Raw genomic sequence first — 24,041 nt, 5'->3', positions numbered from 1 at the left:
TATTTGGACAGGAATACAGACAACAAATACAGGAATAATACAAAAACTTTGTGCATGTTATTATAATGTAGTGTGGAATATACTCTATATATGTTATAAAAACTAATACCCACTAATACCCACAGAAATACACGTTCTTATAAACAGCTGAAAAACATCACTCAGACTATAACATGATGTGGATGTTACTCTGCTGCTGGAATTACATCTGTCAATGGAACAGATTTGTACCCCTCCCCATCTGTTCTAGAAGGCTATGGGACCTTCCAGAGCAAACTGGGGAGACACAGGGGAGTGGAAAGGAAAATGGAAAGTCCTGCTGTTTGAACAATTTTCTCACATGTTGGAGCTATCCCATTAAAAATAAATGTGTGATGATTTAACCAAATGTTTACTTACTGACTGTTCATTTAAATCCTGAGTATCTTCCATGGGGGTTACTCACTTTTCTTCCACAAAGAGAAGCAATTGAGAAGCAATTGGATGTCCTAATTTTAAAAACAACAAGGAGACAAAGTGTTATTTTGTTTCTGCAGTTACATATATACAGCTACATATTAGAAACTAGGTTCCATGGCTATACAGTATATTCATTTGTTCATAGCTGAAAAAAAAAGCATCTTTTTAAGTACAGCAATTAAATGTCATTGGATGTTTAAAAACAGATCTACACAATAAATTGAAAATGGAATTGACATCAATAATAGAAGGCTGACATTTTACTATCACCATTCTTTTCATTTTCAGCCACATCTTCCTCCAAATCATTATTTGTTGATGAAACAGAACAGAAAATTGTACGAAAAATTTCAGAATTTAACTGCAGATACAATCTTTGCTGGAAATCCCATGTCAAATCTAATTCCAGTTTTAAAATGGAAATGAGAGCCTCTGATAGAAATGAATTATATAAAAAAAAATCATTCTAGAATCAACTAGCAAAAACACTTAAGAATCAGAACTAACTATGCTTAAGCTTTAATGGATCCCTACCCAACCTAGAAAAGGCTATAGAACAGCATCTGATACAACATTTTATGTGCAGACCTTTTAAATTTAATGGTATTGCATGGTAAAATCTTTCTAAGTGGTCACTAAGAGTCAACAACAACTTGATGGCACATAATCAATCAATCATGTTAACATGGGGACTATAATATTTCATGTGAATAAATCCATAAATTTGTGATCCAATTTTAGAAACATAAGTTAACTGTTCCACTTAAAAGAATTACTTGGATCACTAATTTTTATATCTAAAAATGTAAATAATCCACTTTAATAGCCAATTCATGAAAGCAAGATGAGGAGAATCACACACTTCAGTTATACAGAATATAATTTCATACTTCATGGTAAATAACAGACCCCCCTCTTTTCTATAATAACTTGCTAAGTAGTAACTTTTACAACAGGGAGCCTTTAAGACATGCAATAATTCCTTATGAAACTTATTTTTCAAAGTTCATACATGAAAATTTTACTATCTTAGAGTCAGGATTATTGTTGACATATTTCTATACTGCTTTATTCCAAAATGACTCCAGGCAGTTTACAATAAACCAAACATACTCAATAACAATTCCATAAAATTATCAAAATTGAAATAAATTAAAATCATGATAAAAAACAACTAATATCCCCATGATGTTGTCAGGCATAATTAAGCTAGTCTGCAGGGCCTCTGAAAAAGTATAGTTTTACTGCCTTCCTGAAGGATAGGCTACTCCGATTTTAAAACCCAGGGAAAGTCATGTTAACATGGTCACAAGTTGCATCTGTTTTCAAGAAACATACCTAAAACGTACTACTAGCCAGTAAGACCTGTTCCCTATAGCAGGCCTTAGTCAACAATCTGACTGTAGCGTTCTGAACGAGCTGAAGTTTGAACACCATGTAGAAAGTATTTAAATAGGCCAAATGATAGCCAGACCTAAGATGTTCAGAAATATGTACAACTGGCACAGAGGGCGTAGCTCTGCAAATACAATCCTGAATATTTCCAAAATTGGAAATTTAAATGGAAAGGTTATTGGAAATTTAAATAAATCTGGTTCTCATCAGCATACTAGTGCCATTGAACTCTAAAACTGTAAATTTTCCTAGTGAAGTCATGTATATGTTAAATTGCATGGAAGCCTTGTACACCCTTCAGGTGAACAGCCATAGCATCAAAACATTATCAGTCTCATTCTTTGAAATCACTCTGCCAGGATTGATTGAAGCAGCTATAAGCTAATGAGTCCAACCTGCACCTTAACCAGGTAAATAATGACATCAAAAGTAACTCACTAGAATTTACTCCTTTTAACCCATTTATTGCAAGGTGAATAAAATAGCTCTTTTTAAAATAACTATCCCAAAAGTCAGATTAAAATGGATCCAGAAAATTTGCCTTATCTATAATTAAGCACTAAGAGCCACCACATATTCCAAACTTTCCCAGTAACAGAATGTGGTATATCAAATAATATATTTTTCATAGTAGAACACATTATAGGTTTTTGACTATCAGAAAACAGCAACAAATCAGTTAGATCATTCTGAACAAAAACAAAAATGGAAGTTATTTCTCCATCACCACCACCATCAAGCAGCTGTCCTTTTTAACACTCATGAATTGGTTCATCACACTAGTTATATTACTAGATCACACTAACCATCACACTAGTTATATTACTTCTCCATCTCTACTGAAAATAAGCAGGCTTATCTGGTTCTATTCAATGGGATATCAGGACTGTCAATGCCTGGGCCATTTCTCAGATTCAGAGATCAACCATAGCCTCAATATATTAATGTAAGAAATTTTTGTTACTGTATTTTTTTTCCATTTAAAAAAACTACTTCAATGATACAGCATATATATATATATCCATTCTAAATCCCTCTTTTAAGTACATCAACTGTACTATGTATTTGTTTATTATTATTATTACTACTAGTATTTTATCATCCTTCTTTTAAACAAAAGTATATTTTCAAAAAATATATTAACTATGAATAAACAGATGATGTCTGAGGTTGTACTATTATTACTCAATATTACAGTAGTAAAGGTTTCAAGCAGAGTATATTAAGTTACTTTTGTGAGAAGGCAGGGAGAAGTGAGGGCCTCAAACGAACCATGTTTGCTAAGGGAGAGCGCTGTGCACCATGGGGCAGCCTTGGGGGGACGGCAGGAGGGAGGATGGGCAGAAGGCACACTCGCATCAGAGTGGAGAAGGACGGCAGGAGGGAGGAAAGACTGCAGGCAAGAGGCACGTTCGCACCAGAGTGAAGAGAAACGGCAGGGGGCGGCTGTCGGGTCAAGTGGGGATTGGAATGTGTATTGCGCTGATTGGATTCGGAAAGTGGAATGTCTGCGGTTTTGCGGTTAATTAGCGGCGCTCCGGGGCGGTAAAAAAGGTGAGATTGTGAGCCAAGCCCTCGTAGGAGGGGGAGGACAGATAGGGGGTATAAAAACCTGTCAGACCTTGCTTCGGGGTTCCTCCATTGCTGCGGGAGGGACCCACCTTTGCAAACGTGCCCAATAAAAACTTCTGTCTACTGGATAACCGAACCCGTGTCTGTCGTTTTCTGACAAAATTGGCGAGCCAGCCAGGAGTCCTCGACGTGGACCGGACTGTGGGGAACCGGTGAGTAATCGGCCGTAACACCCCGTTGAGGTGTCTCCCATTTTCCCCGAAGTCGGGTCCAGGACGGGACTCCAATCGCCAGTCAGACAGAAGTAAAGAGGAAGTTGGCCGACGAGGGGACCTCCGGGAGGTCTGGTGAGTACAGCCTACCCATAATCTCGGGGAGATTAGCGTGGTTACGAGGCGTTGGACGCCGCAAGGGGACAGAAGAGTCCGGGACCTTCTGTAAGGTGGGAAACGTAGTCAGGAAGGATGGGTAAGGCGCAGAGTAAGAGTGTAAGGCCAGGGGCCAGTGGGAAAAACGCAGTAGGGGGAATCCCCACGGATTCTCCATTAGGACAATTGTTGCAACAATGGGAGACACCCTGGTTGTGGCCATTCACCAGGGGTCTGGAAAAACCAACCATGATAACTTTGTGCACTAAAGAATGGCCAAAATATCCACTAGTGGACCCCGAATTCCCCTACCATTGGGATACTCTTGGAATCCCCAGTAATTACTGGGTGACCCAACTAAAAAACTACATTGTGGAGCATAAAATGTTAACACAGGAACCCTATGTGGAAGTCTGGTTCCATGTTCATTGGGAGGGGCCTCGACCCAAGTTAGCCAAAATTTTTGTCCAAAAAGAACAGGAGGATGAGGAGGAGGACCTCTGGCTGACTAGACCTCAATGGGGGCCGCCACCTCCTCCTCCTCCTCCTCTTCCTACCGCTCCCCCTCCGGCGCCCCCACCCTATCCCGGGCTGCGGAAAGAGCTGGACCAGCTGAACCAAGACATTCAGAACTTGCCCTTTAGTCTAAGGTCGGCCAGTGCCTTCCCCGTCCGGGAAGTCCCGAACGGAACGAACGCACAGGGGGTGACCGTCACCAGTTACGTAACAGTTCCCATCAAACCCAGTGAGTTGAGGGAATTAAAAAAGACCCTCCCTCGTATGCAAGAGAATGCCCATACCGCCGCCGAACAATTGGAACTTTTCTCGGCCCGGTGGAATACTCCTGGGGGAACTGAATTACATTTTAGCCCACCTCTATACGCCAGAAGAGAGGGGCCAGATTCGGCGAGCTGCGCTCGGGGCTTGGGAGCGAAGAAATGCAAATGTCCCAAATGCCCCGGCCGCAGATACTAAATTCCCTCTGGCAGACCCAAATTGGGATCCCAATAATGCCGCACACCGGCAGAACATGAGAGACATGAAAGAGATGATTTTGGAGGGCATCCGAACAGCAGTGCCCCAGGGGAAGAATTTGACCAAGGCTTTTGAGGTAACCCAGGGGAAGGATGAATCGCCCGGAGATTTTTGTGAGAGGATCCGAGTTGGCCTGACCAAATTCTCGGGCGTGACTCCGGACACCCCAGCCTTTGAGACCTTGTTAAAAATGCAGTTCGTCACCAAAGCATGGCCAGACATTCAGAAGAAGATACAAAAACGGGAGGGTTGGACTGAACAGGGGATAGGGGAACTCCTAAGGATTGCTCAACAGACCTATGTGGGGAGGGAGGAGGCGAAGACCAGGCAGAAAACTCAAATGATGATGGCAGCCGTTCAGGCGGCGGCCAAGAATGAGACGAAGGGGGAGGGACTGAGGGAGGCGCGACCTTCTCCCCATCTGGTCCGGGGACCTTGGCCCCGGAGAGGTGGCGTCGACCCCAGAAGGGAGAGGTGGACTGGGGATAGGCAAGGTTGTTTCCGCTGCGGGCGAGTAGGACACTTTGCTCGGGACTGCCAGGTGGATCGCCCCACGGGTGAGAGGAGTTTCCCCCTGTACAACTAGGGGGGTTATGGTTCCCCAACCGGGACCCACGGGGAACCCTTGGTAAACATCACGGTGGGTCCCACCGGCGAGGAACGGCAGTTCCTCGTTGATACCGGAGCCTCTCGAACATCGTTGTGCCAACCGATCCCAGGGATTGCGAAATCCCGGGGCGCGTCGGTATCGGTGATGGGGGTGGGAGGTTCTCCGGTCAAGGCAGACGTACTGGAGGGAGTGAGACTGGAGTGGAATGGGAAGGAGGTAACTGCAGATGTGTTACTGATCCCACAGGCAGGGGTGAACTTGCTGGGAAGGGATCTAATGGGTAGTCTAGGAGTGGAGTTGTGGAATGTGGAACAGGCAGAAAGGATGTGTTTGTTGCGGGAGGCGGACGTGGAGGTTGTGAACCCTGAGGTATGGGCAGGAGAAGGGGGGGCGGGTCGGTTCCGCATTGCCCCAATTAGCATCCCCTTGAAACCGGGGGTGACTGGTTTGCGGCAAGCCCAATACCCGCTGTCCCGGGATGGGAGGCGTGGGCTGAAGCCCATCATAGATGGGCTGAGGCGGCAAGGGCTGTTGGAACCGGCTATGTCCCCCTTCAACTCCCCTATCTTAGCTGTGAAGAAGAAGGACAATAGTTACAGGCTGGTGCAGGATCTGAGGAGGGTCAACGATTTGGTCTTGGCCCGGACCCCGGTAGTGCCTGACCCCTACACTTTGATGGGGAAGATCCCTCCCGGGGATCGGTGGTTCACGATAGACTTGAAGGATGCTTTTTGGTCATGCCCTCTGGCAGAAGAAAGTAGGGATCTGTTCGCTTTTGAGTGGGAAGATCCGGAGACTGGGAGGAAGCAACAACTGAGATGGACGGTGCTGCCCCAGGGGTACACCGAGAGCCCCCTCTTGTTTGGACAGGCATTGGAAGAGAAACTCCAGGGGTTCTGGGCCCCTGGGGGTTCTCGGGTGCTGCAGTATGTGGATGATTTGTTGGTGTCTGGAGAGAAGGAAGTAAAGGTGAGAGAAGACTCAGTGGCTTTATTGAACTGGTTGGCTGAAGAAGGATTGAAGGTGTCAAAAGGGAAGGTCCAATTTGTGGAAAGGGAGGTCAAGTATTTAGGACATGTACTCCGGAAGGGCGAGAAGTTGATTGATCCTTCTCGGATACAGGGGATAATGCAGTTGAAGCCCCCTCATACTAAAACGGAGGTGCGGCGGTTTCTGGGTCTAGTAGGATATTGCAGGCTATGGATAGATGAGTACATGAGCAAGGCTCAGTTTCTATATGAGAAGTTGAAAGGATCATCTGACAGGGTAGAATGGACAGACAGGGACACAGAGAAGTGGGGGGAATTACGAAGGAGCCTGGTGATGGCCCCGGCTCTGGCTCTACCGAACTTGGCCCTCCCCTTTCACCTATACGTTACAGCCCATGGGGGAACTGCCATTGGAGTACTGACTCAGAGACGGGCTGGGAAATATCAACCAGTGGCCTTCCTGAGCAAAGCCCTAGAACCAGTGGTGAGGGGATGGCCGACTTGTGTGCAGGCAGTGGCTGCCGCTGCTGTGCTAGTGACAGAAGGGAAAAAACTCACTTTTGGGAGCCCCGTGATTGTCCATTCACCCCATCAGATCTTAAGTGTGCTTAGTCAGCAGGCGGCTGCTTGGATGACAGAAGGGAGGATGTTGAAATATGAGACAGTTCTCCGGATAAGTCCTGATGTGGTGGTAGGAACAGACAGGAATTTGAACCCAGCGGAGTTTTTTGCGGGGGAGCGGAAAGAATGGGAGCCGGCGGAGCACGAGTGCTCCACCCTGTTGCAGCTGCAAACAAAGACCCGGGAGGACCTGCAGGAGGTCCCGCTGGAAGAGGGTGAGGTCTGGTTCGTGGATGGGTCTAGCCGAGTAGAGCAGGGACAAAGGAAGTCAGGGTACGCGATAGTGACTGCGGAGGGAGAGACAATAGAGAAGGGGGCACTACCAGCGGACTGGTCGGCTCAGCTGTGTGAAGTGCACGCTTTGAAACGGGCACTAGAGTTGGGAAAGGGAGTGTCCCTCACCGTCTACACAGACTCGCGATACGCCTGGGGAGTAGTGCACACTTTCGGGAAAATTTGGCTGGAACGGGGTTTACTCACAACTGCTGGGAAGGAGGTGAAAGCTCGGCAACTGATAGAGGGGATGATGGAAGCTCTTCAAGAACCCGACAGGATTGCAGTGGTGCATATAATGGGACATCAGAAGGGGGACTCGATGGAGGCAAGAGGGAACCGACTTGCTGATCGAGTAGCAAAGGAGGCAGCGGAGGGTGTCCCCATTGCCATCATGATTGCAATCCCCCAGATAGAAGAACCTCCGGCTTGGACGCCGGGGAAGTTGGATGAGGTGCTGCTGGAAAGGGAAGGTTGCAGGGAGGAAGCAGGTCATTGGGTTACAATTGAGGGGACCCCAGTAGTGAGCCGTGCTGACATGAGGGGGATGTTGGAGAAACTGCACGAAGGGTCTCACTGGGGGGTGCAGGCTTTGATAGATACTGTAAAGCCGTGGTACTGGAGCCTGGGGATGTGGACAGAGGCGCAGGCTGTGTGCTGGAAATGCCTGATTTGTCAGAAAACCAATCGCAAAGCCATGAGGAGAAGGGAGAGGGGAGGAAGGCCCTTGGCAATATGGCCCTTTCAGCGAGTCCAGGTGGACTTTACGGAACTCCCTCCTGTGGCTGGGTTGAAGTACCTGTTGGTACTCAAAGATCACCTCACTGGCTGGGTGGAAGCGGTGCCCAGCCGGAGGGCGACTGCACAGGTAGTAGCAAAAGTTCTCCTGGAACAGATCGTCCCCCGGTATGGGATAGTAGAGAGTCTGGATTCTGACAGGGGGACCCACTTCACCCACAAGGTGCTGCAGGAGGTCATGCAAAGCCTGGGGGTTCGATGGGAACTCCACACCCCTTGGCATCCTGAATCCAGTGGGAAAGTGGAAAGAGCTAACGGGGTATTGAAGCAACATCTCACCAAACTGGGATTGGAAACAGGGCTACCTTGGACAAAGACACTTCCGGTTGCCCTGCTTCGAATGCGGACAGCCCCTCGCAAGGATGTGGGGGTCTCCCCATTCGAGCTGATGATGGGAAGACCTTTCCTGGCTCCAATGGGAGAGCCTATCCCCGAGCTAAAGGATGCCTTCCTGAGAAAGTATCTCCTGGTACTGTCACAATCTCTCTTATCTTTAAGAAAACAGGGACTCCTCGCTCAGCGGCCCCCCTTGCTGGAAGACCAACACCCCCACAAGCCAGGGGATTGGGTCCTGATAAAGACGTGGAAGGATGAGAAACTGAAACCGTCTTGGGAGGGACCATACCAAGTTCTCCTGACAACTGAATCGGCGGTTCGAACCCGACAGGGGGGTTGGACCCACTACCATCGGGTTAAGCGAGCTCCCGACCCCCGACCGTGGACTGCCCAACCAGGAGACGGACTCAAAGTAAAACTTAAAAGGAACTGAACTAAGGCAGGGGAGGAGATGAACAACATGAAGGCTTGCATCCAGGTTATTCTATTATGTCACTGCTTAGATGCTCTACAGCACAGCTCTAACAACAATTTTTTTGTAGAATTGGCACAGACAGCTTTGAACAGCACAACTTTTTGTGTGGGGCAACTCTTGACTGTGAAGGGTGTCACCTCCACCTGTTTCTTTGGAATGCCCATCAGCTTGGAAGCATTGAAGAATGTTACTCAGATAGCGAATATTGATATCACTGGGGATGATCCCCCGTGGGGGGGGATGTTCTATCATTTTGGGTCTTCTCCCACTCCAAGACCCTGGACTAATCAAAGGCAAATAGCTCTAAATCTCTTGGGGATAACCAATGCAACTCAATGTGTATATTTCAACAATACCCAGAACCGTACCCACCCACTGCCCTCAAAAGGTCCTGCTTTCACTTGTGGAGGGATCTATAATATCCCTTACGCCTCAACCCCTCTATACCTACCTAAAGGTTTCTTTTTGTTATGTGGACATGAAGCTTACACCTATGTTCCAGCCTATAGTTCAGGGGGCCCTTGTGCCATAGGGCGCCTGACCTCTCTATATGCCCTGCCTCCAATACAAGCGCACCCATCAAAAGAAAAAGAAAAAGGGAGCTGCCATCTGATTGTGAGAGTGATGTGACACTCTTGTCTGAAACAGAAGCCATGGCTCTGGCCCTCTCCTTAGTAGGGGTTCCTGCACTAAGTGGAAGGGCTTACCTGGACCTAAGGAAGGTGGCCTGCCTCCTGGCTAAAAGTGTCAACCTTACATCCTCTCTCATTGCAGCCCTCACTGAAGAAGTCACTGAGATCAGGAGGGCGGTCATTCAAAATCGGATAGCTATAGACTATCTCCTATTAAGGGCAGGACAAGGCTGTGAATCTTTTCAAGGTCTTTGTTGCTTTAACCTAACCAACAATAAGAATTATGTTGAAGCAAAACTAGCCAAGTTGAAGACCTTAGCCTCTCGCATATCCGAGGATCCAGAGGGATGGAATTGGTCGTGGCTCACTAGTTGGTTACCTAACTTTGCTTGGTTAAAACAACTTTTTGTACTAGCCATTGGTTTCATTGCCTTACTGGTCCTAGTATGTTGCTTAATGCAATGTCTCCCTGCTTGTGGGAATTACCTGTCCCAGTGTGTGAAGCCCCGGGTCCGGGACGAGGGAGCAATCCTGTTAGCCAGGTTTGAGGCCCAACAGAGGCGTGAAAAGAAAAAGGGGGATTGTGAGAAGGCAGGGAGAAGTGAGGGCCTCAAACGAACCATGTTTGCTAAGGGAGAGCGCTGTGCACCATGGGGCAGCCTTGGGGGGACGGCAGGAGGGAGGATGGGCAGAAGGCACACTCGCATCAGAGTGGAGAAGGACGGCAGGAGGGAGGAAAGACTGCAGGCAAGAGGCACGTTTGCACCAGAGTGAAGAGAAACGGCAGGGGGCGGCTGTCGGGTCAAGTGGGGATTGGAATGTGTATTGCGCTGATTGGATTCGGAAAGTGGAATGTCTGCGGTTTTGCGGTTAATTAGCGGCGCTCCGGGGCGGTAAAAAAGGTGAGATTGTGAGCCAAGCCCTCGTAGGAGGGGGAGGACAGATAGGGGGTATAAAAACCTGTCAGACCTTGCTTCGGGGTTCCTCCATTGCTGCGGGAGGGACCCACCTTTGCAAACGTGCCCAATAAAAACTTCTGTCTACTGGATAACCGAACCCGTGTCTGTCGTTTTCTGACACTTTTATGATATCAAAAAGTATACATTTAAGTTGAATGCCAAAATCTCCACTATATTATTGCTTATGAATATTACAAAAAAAAAGGAAAAGGAAAAAAAAGAGGAAAAAAACCCTTAAATATAGATAAATATTTAATTTCTGATTTCCCCCTCTTTGTACTCCAACCAATTTGCAGTGCCTGTTGGCATAAGCTTTGAAAACCATACTCTAAATGTTTGTATTTACCTTGCTGTGTAATATGTAATATATATAGAAGACATTCTTGTTTAAATTTAGGTAAACTTCTCTTATGTGTATATATACTGTTAATTTAGCCATTGCAGTTTATTCTCGAAGGTTAAGTTCCCAATGATATTATCGGTACTATGTCTTTTCTCCAGTATTATGCAAAGTTAATCCTCATAGCTATAAGCATGTATCTTAATAAATTATGGTATTTATATATATGTATATGCATTTATGTTCTGGAATTATACATAATTTTAAAAATGTGGTTTCATTTTGAATTTGAAGCCAAAATTCTCTGAATAGTGTTATGTATATATTTCCAATGCTTTCAGGTTTTTTTGCACGTCCACCACATATGGTAGAATGTTCCTTCTGCTTCATGGTATTTCCAACATTTATTGCTATATGATTGGTCTATTTTGACAATTATTGACAGAGTTGTATAATGTAAGAAATTAAGAAATGGCTTTTCCAATGTTACGTGAGTGGGCTTCAATCTATGCAATAGTATGTAATTTCCATTCCTCCTGTAATTTCCTTCATTCTTTCCTGATCTTTCCTTCTTTTGCATTTTTCTGCACATTTCCACAAATAAACAAAATATATGAAATGATACCAACTGCATTCTTGATGTTTTTCCTGCTCTTCTCAAATAATTCCCCTAACATTCACCAAACTCTGGTTCACTTAAAAGTAGTCTACTTTATCCTAGGAGTCTATTGCTTAGAGCCCTGCTGGACTAGAATGGTGTACAAATCTTATACATAAAAGTTTGATGCATTTCAGCTTGAACCTTCTTAAAATTTAAATCCAGAGTTAACCAAAACAATGAAAATGTGAAAAAGAGTGTCTTTGGGGAGGCAAAAGGTCTATCACAATTTATTTCAATCATCCTTTCCTTCCTCCTCTCTCTCTTTCTCCACACCCTTTTCTCTCTTCACTGAAAATCTCCACATTATAAGCAATCAGGTTTAGAAAAAAATACCCCATTTATACAGGTGGGATCACTTTTCTAAATCTAACTAATGCAAAAAAATTAGGCTGTGCAAAGCATTCAAAGAGTTCCTTTGCAAAGTAGGTTGGCAAAAATAAAGTATCCTTCCTTGAAGTACTGGGACAGCCCATCCTCCAAAAAACTTAGTACGACTGCTTCAGCAGCCTTTCCAGGTTATCTGCACATACAGATAATCTGGGGAAGCTTTCAGAACAGTTGTACCAAACCCTCCAAACTATGCGACTGCCTACTTTGAGGGACACTCCAATTGTTCTAACGTTTTTTGTTTTTTGTTTTGCAAAACACCATTCAAATGTTTTACGTTATAAACAAGGTACTCCTGATGAGTGTGGCAAGAGTTCATTCCCTCTCTCAGCGAACCAGCCCAAATTCCACTTCTATCCAGCTACTGACATATGTTCTCAAACATCTCTGTGTAGCAAGTAATGATAGGTGCTTTCCCTCTATCCCTATGATAAATGCTGATAAGGTCAGGGCCAAAGACAAAGTAAGAGGTCCAGATTCAAAGCCATCATGACTAGTGTTCCCCATGCCAGCAAAAAGAATCAAAATTTAAAGTAGAACTTTGGAACTACTACAAAAATGATCACTGATGCAGGAGCATCTGCAGGAAGGAGTCAAAAGAAGTCAAAATGGCAGCTACAACAGAAGTCCCCCTCCTTTTTGACACGCACCACACATTTAACAGATGTAAAAAAAGGCAGGGTTCTGATTGTGTGATCATGGCCACCTTGATTTGCTGACCACCCGGAGGATGCCCCTGCATTGATCAGCATTACAAATACATACATACATACATACACACACACACACACACACACACACACACACACACAGAGCAGTATTTATGACAGATGGAAAACAAACTCATTTTAGGATATGATTGTCCTAGGTTTTATGAGTGAAAACATTAAGGAACCCAATAATTCTAAAACACGTAGGAATATTCTTTTAATATTGAGACAACAAGCTGGTTCCCAAGTCAAGCTTCAAGCTTTATTTCATTTTTAAAAAGATTAAAACAGAAGATTGATACTGTTGTATCCCTGTTATAAGTCAATGTTTTTAACTTCTTTTAAACATCTTCAACAGTTTAACTTCACAATTTAGTGTGAAGACAGACATCTGCATCTACAGATGTGGTTTAAAGCTGAAGTGTTTTATAAAGTCTTAAAAAAACAATTATATGTTTTGTGTTATTGATGAATATTATAACTTTCTAGATCAATAAACACATTTAGTAAACTTTTAAAAATTGCTGAACAACATACTTACCTGATTTTTATACCAGATGTCAACTAATATGTTCATAAATAACAATTTACATTATTAGTCGACATCTGGTATAAAAATGTGTCAGAAAGTCTTTGAAACTTAATCCATATATTTTACCAGAACTAAGCTAAAGTACATATGATTCAAATAAGCTTACAGGCTTCCCTTACTTACTGAAAGTCTCTTTTTTTTTCTTTTTCTTTTCCCCCACTTTTTCTTTTATTTTATAACATAAGTTCTTTGGGTTAGATGTTACTTCATAAAAAACCATGGGTAACCCAGTATAATTATTAACTAAAATTTATCATCAAAAGAGAAGTAATATATATTACATCTTAATTAATGAACTTAACAATTACTCCTATTACGTTGACCAGTAGTTTCATCTCCTCATTCCCAAGCTTTCATTATCCTTCTTCTGCCTTCACTAACGCAAGAGATAATGATTATTATCCAATAGGCAAAAACAGAAGAGAGGCCATTCTAGATTTATGCATTCATACTTTATCATTAACAATATAGGCACAACTACTCCACTAACATTATAGCTGGGCTTGTCAGTACGAAAGGAACAAGTCTGAATGAGAAATACAGCATCCAAAACTACCAGCACGAATAGAGACAGCAACCAAGGGAAGGAAACCACCATGAAGCCATTAACTTTTGTTATTCAGGCAATGATGTAATCATATTAAGGATTTGAAGAAACAAAATATTCATTTTCTAGAGCCCTAAGATAATAATTTCAATAACAATTTCAAATTGAAAGATCAGAGATATAGAGTAGAAAATGTTCCAATTCAGACAAGTTTGACAGTTTCAAAGTAGTATTATGTTAGCTTTTCAGGTGACTTTTCTAAAAAGTCTTTGAAGCTAAAAGCACACTTCAACAGGATACTGTTTTATTGCCTAGTACATATAACATTGTTTCCAACATCCTGTTCCTTGTTTCAGTAAGGGATTTATTTTACTCCAGATTAATAGAGTAACACTGTCAGAATGCTTAAGATTAATTTACATAACATGATTGCTGCAAATATAACTGATATATATGAGGGAGACAATGATTTCCCTCTTTCGGTTTTTTTCAGGGGCAAATTTCACAAGAATTTAGAACAAAGCAATAGTCATAATAAAACTGAAATACCCTGGAGAAAGTGTCTTCCACGTACAATATACACACTCCATTGATTTGGGAGGTCCTTACAGAGGCCAGACCAAACATTTGAGGTGATGCACTGACTCGGTGCACTAAGCATTGGATATGAAGGAGCACTCTGCAAAATGACTGAAGCACCCTCTTAACGGTTCACATTTTGTCACTTTATTGTTACTTAATTGATAAATTATAGCTACCAAATGTATAATGGCTATATCACCTGTATCTCCTACAAATACATAGTTGCTATTTTTCCTAATATAGGATCTGACATCCTAATCTTATTTTTACATTCCCTAACTCATAGATATTATGGAAAGATAGTACAGTATAGTATGAATGTGTCTATACATACACACACACACCCAAGCATTTCTAAGGGCTACTTCTTCAAACATTCATGTACTTCATCAGATGTCCGTGTCACTACTGAACTATATCATAAATTAAAAACAACAACAACTATGCTTTACTTTGGGAGTGATGCAATTCTATCTTTGCAAATGACTTAAAAGTTGATATCTGTTCCTGAAGTCATACAAGTATAAAACTTTTCAAATAAATATGTTTATACCTACCATATAATACGTATATACGTATGTATAAAACAGAAAAAACTGCAGATTTTACTTTCTATATTGAACTTTTATATATCTAAAATTTTAAAATACTCCCCAACACTAACTTTTATCATTTACAAAATAGCCTGCAAGTCCAAGATGATCACTAAATATTTCCAGCCAAAAAAGAGAACAAATCAATCCCTTAACACATTATTTTCTCTATTTGCATATTGCTTTCTCATCCACCAATTCTTCTTCCATATCAAACCTGTTCCATGTATAGAAAACTATCTTCGTATGAAACTGTGTTCATATACTGCCACATACAGAATGTGAAGTGAACTGTATCCAACTGGGTTAATTCCCCTTTTTGGGTAAGTATGAGGAAATATAGAGGTAAGTAAGCCATTACAAACTGCAAATTGTCTTAGCATTTTATTCTGCTTGAACTATCTTTTCTTGAAGATAATATTAGAAACACGTAAGAGACAATAATCAGAATTTTCTGTTTGTTCATGTTGGCTCAGGGATATCAACAAAGAAGCATTTCTTAATTGCATATAATGTATGCAATGTACACAATGATTCAACATTAGCACTTTTCCATTTCTTCTAACTCATTATTAGTCTTATATATTTCTACTCAGAAGGAAGTCACATTAAGCTAAATGGAATTTACTCTCAGCTGAATTTTATTTACATCCTCAGAGCTACTGAGATGGGGTATACTTCAAAGCAAATTTGTTCAGAGTCACATAAACAATACTTCAAAAAACCTATCTATCCAAATAGATATCTATCCAATCTGAGATTCTTACTAAAATTTTCTAATATGGGATATTGAAGTAGAAAGAAAAACTAAATCAAGGCAGTCGGCATGGGCATATAATCCATGAAATGATCTGCGTCTCTCCTCACGATATATTTATCAAATTATACAAGTCTCTGAAAAGCTGGTGTTTATATCCACTCATACTAGTCTACAAATCCATTTTATAAAGGAACTGCATTATTCCAAGTACTTAAAATTATGAAAAGACTTCAATTGAACATTCTGCTGTGTTTTTGCTCAACGTTAAAGTTTATATTTATATAAATGCACGCAACTAGGTGAAATTCCCTTTAGGGTGGTAGAAAGGGAAAACATTTTTTAGCGCACCTAAATAGATGGTTGCCATGAAAACACAGTTTATGGTACACTGGCATTATTCATTGTTTTATTTTACTGACCTTCATCTTATGCAAAATATTTACAACTTATGCCTTTTCGTATTTCTCAAGTAAAAGTAAAATCTCCCTTGAGTTGGGCTTGACTCCTGATGACTCTGTAGGCACGTTCATATAGTTTTCTTGGCAACAAAAGGTGTTTGTTCTTGCCTTCAAGCTTTAAACTAACAAATTCAAAGTATATTTGATTTTATATACACAAACAAGTTGCTGCGTTGAATCCCCAAATGGATTAGTCTTATGATGGTAAAATTTAAGTAAATGGAATTGGTATTAATTATAGGTAGAATTCAAGAAAAATATTTAAACTGTACCATAGTTACATTAATGGATTCAGGCATAATGAGTGGTTATATAAAAATTCTAAAATTTCATGACTATCAGAATTTGTTTTAAAAAGTCTTAATTCCACTTTTCATATAGTTACCCGCTTATTATTTTTATATTTCTCAAAATTTTTCTCTCCCATTGTTTCTGCTCGACCCACCAGATGTAGCACAGAGGGCATGCTCTGGGTCCCCTGCATCAAACAGTGCCATCTTGTTGGATCCAGGAGTTGGGGCAGGACATGTCCTGTGGAACAGCATCCCTCTAGAAATCCAGACAGCCCAACCATGTTAGCCTTTCACAAGGCTTTGAAGACCGGGCTCTTTCACCAGACATTTGGGCCAGATGGTTAGGTGAGCTCTGCTGTTGAGGTGGTTTTTCTCATTGAGTTTTTGTGTTTTAACCTCGGGTGTCATGGGTTGTATGCAGAGGTGATAGTTGTTCTAATCAGTGAATGCCATCCAGAGTCACTGTAGTGAGATAGGCGCCTATATAAACTATTTAATTTTTTTTTAAATACAGATCCTGTCTTACAGAACCACTATTATATTTGTCTTCAGTTTATTTTCAACTGAAGTGAAAACATATAAATACTTTACAAAGATAGCAGAGATAATGTAATGTATGGCTCTTATAAAAATAATTAATAGCAATATACATATAGGTATAAAATATATAGTTATTCTAAACTTTCCCAAACTATCAACTATAGATCCTCTGTTGGCACTGAAATATTGTCTAATAATATAATGTGCAATTACTGTCACTTCACAAGGAGCAACAAGTCAAAAAGCTCTACTATATATATATTATATAGTGCTTTATTAGTGTTTTATTAGAATTTAGTGTTCCCTTTTGTTTATGAAGACTTAACACAAATGAAATGCATTTGTCTAAACTAACCCAGCAAAGTATTTAAGAATAACTAAATAAGTTTTCAGAATAACTGGTTATATATGTTGAAATCTAATGTTCTACTGGAAAACAAATATGCAAACATTATGTAAGCAACAAAGGTCAACTCTCAACTTGAATAAAAAATAAAAACTAGTATGTAATCAAATAACAATTCAAAAGATTCTAAATTTCTAAATACTGATGTTAAATGGAGAATGATTGTTCCATTTGCACCCCACAATAAGCCATGGTCTCATCTTGCAAAAGGACTGCTTTTGTCCCTCTTGCCTTTTGATATGGGGGCGGGGGGAGAATTACCATAGCTTATTATTTCATCAAAAATTTACAAAGTGTGATTTCTTTTGACTATCATATCTTTGAGGTACAGAAATATTAAGCCCCAATTTATAAAGCTGGATTGGTTCAATAGGCCATGGTTAAGATACATAAACATTTAGGGTTCAGGCATAAAACTGCATAATCTAAAATGAAAGCAGAAATATCTGATCTTGTCATTGATGTGCTAGAGCACAGAATTAAAAAAAAATAAAGCTTATATTCAGCGTTTTTTAAGAAAACATACAAACGTATTATTAATATCCAGATTTACCATTAAACCAAAATTTTATACAAAACAATGAGATTAAACAATACTTTAAAAGAACATGTAATTAATGAAGTTTTAAGTATCATAACGAGCTATTATGGATATGCTTTTAAGATCAATTAGTATTTTAATGATATGGAAAAGTTTTGTTCAGCTAATATTTACACAATATTCAGTTTTTGAAAAGTGTCCTTGGTAAAACTGTTCCATTTACAGTTAAATCATGGATCAATTTTAAATATTCACAAAGTAACTTCTGCTGCAAAACAATGAAGCACTGTTGAAAACTACTATACAAAGCAACAAATACTTATTATAAATATTTATAATTATACCTTTATGAATGATTCCCAAGATACGGCTTGAAGTCATGAAGATGTTCAAGCCTATGGCATGATTTAAGACATTATATAGAGCTTATTGTTACTAATAAACACAATGTATCAGTAGAGTAAATAGTATTTATTATGCTTGACATCAAATTTCAAGTCACACCTTTTAGTCCTTGGCATTATTAACAGGTTTACACACTATTTCATTTGTATTAATTCATAATAAAATAATTAAAGACAACAGTATGCAGATTTCAGATGTTATTGTATAAAATTTCAAGTTGGTCACACGTTTGCAATGTGAGTTTGAGGAATCAGTTAAGATTTCATTGCCCAAAGCAGATGAACAATGTAAATTATTTTTTTAAACAAATGTTAAGTAGAGGTAAAAATGGTTATGAAACAATTGCTTGCAATGACAACATTGCATTTTTAAAATACTGAACTGTATTTTAAGAGTTTCTTTGCAGTGGAGTCACTTCACAAAAGAGACTAAAAGCATATTACATCAAGAAAATAAATTATTTCAGCTATTCTTTTTGTTTAATTTTTAAAATGTACCTGCTTTTGTTCAGCAATGGACTTTAGAGAATAACTTCTCCATTTATTTCTTTAAGCAGCAATTGGAAATATTTACTACCAGGCAGTACCTAATTTTAGGTTTTAAGTGCTTTAACAGCTCTATGAAATATGATCAGCAGCTGCTATATAAAAGTATGCTGAATAAACTCCTCAGGTTAAAAAAAAAAACCCTTCTCTAAGCAGAGTTTGGACATCTTCATTTTTAAGTTATAGCAACAACTTTACCAAAAGTCATTCTAATAAATACAATTATGCCCCACTCAAGATGAAACAGTGGTACTACCTGAAAATCAGAAGGTAAATATCTAATAAACCTTCACTTTAATATGTAGGTTTGCAGTTGCCCTCTTCTGTAAAATAAGTGTATCAGTAGATTTTGTCCATGATCACTTGCAAGATAATTTGGTTCTGCCCCGTTCAAATGAATAAGAATACAATATTGTATATAATCATTTAACTAACTTGGGGGGAAAACGGTATTTGCTAAAGTTAAGCTTCTACACATCTCTGCGTTAAGAATACTGTGACCTTTAATAGTTACTTTAAGAAATCCCTTTGATATCAGTAGAACTTCCATATTTTTGTATTTAAAAATAGAGCTTAAAAGTTTTACATTATTATTATATAATTATAAAGATTGTACAAATAAGGAGTTAAAAGCAATGGCAGGATGAGCTAGAATTTTATAAGTCAATTCTTCTTAAATTACTGTCAAAACAGGTTCCTACTACAGAGGAATTCAAAATTATTATGCTTCATTAGAAAAAAGTATGTACTGAATTAGTGCTAGCATACCTCACTATAGAAGTACTACATTACCAGTTATGCTTATCACAAAGCTATAAGCACATCGTTTTTATTTTATGCTAAGGATACCTTGAGGAAAAAAACCGCTGCAGACAAAACAGAGTATTGGTAATTGACTGGATACTGCTTAATAAAAAAATCTTTAAATAAACAAAGCAAAAAACGCAAAGCATTATTTTAAACAGAGACTGGATGAATTTAAGGAATATATCTGCATTCCTAATGTAACTACTGGAATGAAACATGGTACATTCACATATTGTCTGTATCATGACTATGAATGTAATGCTGACAGACTAAAGAAAAAAAAATAGTGTTTGGATCTCTATCACTCTAATCGCAAAAGCCTGGTTAGAGAATAAAGGATATACAAAAGCCTTAAATGCAGGGAAACCTATGTATGCTGGAACAGGACTCAAACCAAACTAATACATACATTTATGAAAACTAACTCCATTAATCAATGTTTCCCATATTATTCTAATGTAAAGTTAATTTCATATTTCAAAACTACTAATTATGTTGTCTGTTCTCCATTTGTCAACTCTTGTTCGTTCTAAACATACAGATATAAAAAACAGGAATATAGATCAGTTTTATGTCAGGTTTTAGTGACAGTAATTTTCTTCCAGGTGGACAAATTCCTCAGTCAATAGTTGTCCTTGGAAAGTCAAAACTTTGTATGCCAATGTCACTACATGATAATGAAATAGTTGCAAGTAGAACAACAATATACAACAACAGTAATAACAGACAACAATAGCTTGGATGCATTAAATTTTTTCACCATTTCAGCTGCAGCATTTTGCACAGAAGAAAGAGTGCTAAGTTTGAGTAGTCCAGAACATTACTATTTTGCCATAAAGCAAGCATTCTTTCTTCAGTTTCTCCTGTACCTAAGTGTTTAATGAGAAGGCAGCAACATCAATTAATGGCCAAAGCCTGTGGACTAAATACAAAATAATAAAAACAATTATTTCAAGGAGGACCAGCCACAGGAAAGTCTTCCACGTGGTAGTACTTTAAGATCAAAACATAAGCCATTGACTGTATAGTATTCATTGCACCTCACTCACCTGATCAGCAAAGTCAATTCCTCTGTACCCCAAAATAACAGGAAGAGGGAAAGGAATTTAATATATGTTTTGTAGCTGTAAGTTTAAATGCACCCATAAATGTTTTGGGGTTTTAAAAAATATATAAATAAATAATACAGAGAAGCAGCTTGCACCCCATACATTTTTTATTTCGTATGCTACTCGAAGTCTAAAAACAAACCTCCTTATTAAGACTTGCATGGCTTATAAATGCAAACTAACTTCTTCAGGAAGAACATGAAGGCAGACTGGAAAGTTCCAGGTTTCCAATGCAGCGAAGTAATGCACAGTTTAGCTTCAAGATTTATAATCCAAGTTAGGGGGGAAAGAAAAACCCGATTGTTCCAAAAAAGCTGGCACAGAGTTTCTCCATTTTAAAATACGAGTAACTTAGAAGAACATCCCCCCGCCAGAGTTTTGGAGAGTTTCACGATTTTTCCGGTCCCCCACCCGGCACCCCACTCCGACAACGACGGTTCCCTGCTGAAACGCCACTCCGTCCCTGTCTGAAGCAAGTAAGTCGAGCAGTTATGAAACAGAACGCTAGAAAAACAAGCGATCTTTTGAAACAGAACACGAAAACCGAGGAGGAACCACCTAGGGCATCAAAAGTGGTCGTTTGTTTTCTCTTACCGGTATGTCACGTTTGTTATTAGAGTGACATAACCAACGGAGGCAAGAAACCCGAGATGGAATCAGCCTGGTGAACTGGGAATTCTCGCGAAAGAGCCAAGCGAACTTTTCTAAATGTTTCGTCTTATTCCGAGGGCCTACTCAAAGGCGAAATCTCCGTCATCTGAAAAGGCACCAGGGCAGCAACCCAGCGCCGACAGAGCCCACGGCCCGCAAGAGTCGCCCTCTCGAGAAACCCTCGCAGGTTTCCTGCGAGACCCAAACACACGCGCGCGCGCCCTCCACGCCTAGTCCCGTGACGCGAAGGGCGAAATGGACTTGAGCCGCTCGCGGGGCACCGAACGAGACTCTCCGTTCTAGCAAGAGGCGCCACTTGTCAGCAGCTTTTTCTGTTTCAGTCGCCAGACTTTCCCACGTTGTTGTTCTTTCAAAGCAAAGCAGACCACAGCACGGCTAAACAAGGGAGCAAACGGGTTCCCCCACCAGTTCGCCGCCACACGGAAAGAGGGCTGGGGAGCTGGAGAGGACGGAGAGAGAAACGACGGGAAAGGTAAGGAAAATAACTGCACCCACCTTTTCCTGCCAGGACTCCTACGACAGATTCTTACAGTTGCTGCTCCTGCTCGCTTCGGTATTATTTATTCTCTCCCCGACTCCAAGTCGAAGGTCCCCTCTTGAACAACTCTATTTTTGTTAAAGTAAGAGGAGGAACATCCCTTCCGAAGTTATACCCTCGCCCCGTCTTTCTTCACGCGCTAAAGTTACAACTGAGGAGCGGGGACAAAAAGTATAGAGGGGGACTTTTACTCAACCGCACTGCCAACTAAAACTTCAAAAGAAAATCCTTACTTTCTGGAGGTGCCCCTCTTGAGGTGTCCCTAGTTTTGCTCCTCGCAATTTTCAGAAAAGCCTCTCCTCTTAAACCGCTCTTTGTAAGGCAGACTAGATCTCAGATCAACACCCAGAAGTGAGTGTCCGGGGGGGAAAAAAAGTTTTTAAAAAAGCGCGCGCCACGTTGCCCAATTTTCGAGATGCCTCCTCGTTTTGCACTTGTGCGGCGACTTGTTGCGAGTTCGGGAGCAGCGCTCAGAAGCAGCAGAACGTTGGCGCGTGCGTGCCTAGTGCGAGGTGAGGGAGGGAGGAACGGTGTTTACAGCTGACAGCCGCTCGTTGTCATTGGCTGCTTTCTCGCGTGACTATTGGTTGATCGCGGGGAGCTGGAGGGAATCGGCACGTGGCTGCTGGCCCTCGGACTGCAGCCCCCGCGGTCCCTTGCGGACGGGACTGCGTGGCGAGGCGAGCCTGCCGTGCTCTCTTTAGCTTCTCGCGCGGTGTTCCTCAACACTGACGCGCTCCCCTTTTGGAAGCGTTCCTATCTTAAGGAGTAGTAATTTGTACTTGCCCAACAGTAAGCAAACACTCAGCTCTTCCACTCGCAGGATTTAAGGCCACACCTACCTAAATCCCCCCTCCGTTTCTGTCCTCCCACTTACAGACCTACAAGAACAACATAAGAGAATGGACTCTGAGGCACCGAGGCTTGTTCTTAAATAGGCTGTTGTCAAGTGCAGGGCCACTAGCCAATTTCTCTTAGGCCATATAAAGCCTGTTGAATGTCCGGATTCTTGCAAGTTGTAAACTGGTTACTTCATTTTGGAAAAGGAATCACTGCCCACGGCTGGCAGTGGGTAGTTCTGCCCAAATGCACTTCTGTTTGCTTCTCTTCAGCTTGAAAGCCTGGGACTAGAGAGCACTGTGGTTCCCCTTCTACCCTATGTGGATTTCAGAGTGAGCCAACAACTGAGTTGGATGTAAACATAGAGTCAAAGCCAAGAAGGCAAATTTTCGGGGGTGGAGAAGTCTATTAGTGCCTATCACCTACTGCAAACACAAATGAAATGTCAAGTGGTGCTTTCAGTGATTGCCAAATGCCAGAGGACAAATAAGGATGAGTGGCTGACACTACGTATCTTGTGAACTTCTCAGAAACAACTGGTTAGGTAGTCCATGGAAATAAATATGCAGGAGACTTCCCCTAAGGTAAGCATAGGCACTGATTTTGTGTTGGGCTTTGGAACACATTCAGCTGTACCTGAAGTAGAATTGCCCTGGAGTTGGTGGTACTATTAGCATTTCACACCAGGGGATGTATATTAGGGTAGCAAATAATTTCTTATTGTATAATGATAATGGTCAATATGATTGGGTAGAATTGAAATAATTGGGGGGTACTGAAATAATGCAAATCAATCAATCATGACATCCCATATCTTTTTACTCCTGCATTTTTGCTCATTGAATTGCGTAAGATTGGAACCTTTCATTTCTGCTTCTTTGGTGGAAAAGTTGGGTTTTAAATAAATACATAAATTCCTGTTCCTTGGAGAAAATATTTGAATTGTCTGCACTAGCCACCAAAATGTCTCAGGATAACTCTAAAATAGTTAACTATTGTCCTTTATGTATTAGCTGCTGCTACTTTATTAAAAAAGAGCCAGCTTGATGTAGTAGTGAACGCACTGGGCTAGAAACTAGGAGACCGTGAGTTGTAGCCCCACCTTAGGCAGAAAGCCAGCTGGGTGACCTCAGACCAGTCACTCTCAGCCCTAGGAAGTGGGCAATGGCAAGCTACTTCCAAAATCTTGCCAA

At 41.1% G+C, this 24,041-nt stretch overlaps 2 protein-coding genes across 24 annotated transcripts in view; one reads left to right on the top strand and one right to left on the bottom strand.

Annotated features, from left to right (window-relative positions):
* EYA4 (EYA transcriptional coactivator and phosphatase 4) overlaps positions 1–23,157 on the bottom strand; it is a 146,595-nt gene extending 123,438 nt beyond the window's left edge. For 3 of the 15 annotated variants that reach the window (XM_088140984.1, XM_088140943.1, XM_088141004.1), the window contains exons 1-2: positions 21,966–23,141; positions 400–488 (exon numbers count right to left, since the gene is read on the bottom strand). In XM_088140984.1, the coding sequence (XP_087997110.1) occupies positions 400–410 (11 nt within the window). In that variant the 5' untranslated portion in view covers positions 411–488; positions 21,966–23,141. Of the gene's footprint in view, positions 1–399; positions 489–21,392; positions 21,525–21,965 lie in introns of those variants that run through there. The other 12 variants (XM_088140963.1, XM_088140974.1, XM_088140986.1 and 9 more) reach the window with 9 other exon arrangements.
* LOC112540394 (uncharacterized) overlaps positions 21,804–24,041 on the top strand; it is a 93,415-nt gene continuing 91,177 nt past the window's right edge. For 7 of the 9 annotated variants that reach the window (XR_015796177.1, XR_015796170.1, XR_015796174.1 and 4 more), the window contains exon 1: positions 21,809–21,942. The gene's annotated coding sequence lies outside the window, so the exon portion shown is untranslated. Of the gene's footprint in view, positions 21,943–24,041 lie in introns of all 9 variants that reach the window. The other 2 variants (XR_015796179.1, XR_015796171.1) reach the window with 2 other exon arrangements.

This window comes from Python bivittatus, unplaced genomic scaffold, assembly GCF_059951505.1.
Source record: "Python bivittatus isolate LINGU-HERP-01145 unplaced genomic scaffold, Pbiv_v1 ctg000020_np1212, whole genome shotgun sequence".
NCBI classification, from domain to species: Eukaryota; Metazoa; Chordata; class Lepidosauria; order Squamata; family Pythonidae; genus Python; species Python bivittatus.
The sequence above is the reverse complement of the archived record's forward strand: the minus strand, read 5'-3'. Positions and strand labels throughout refer to the sequence as shown.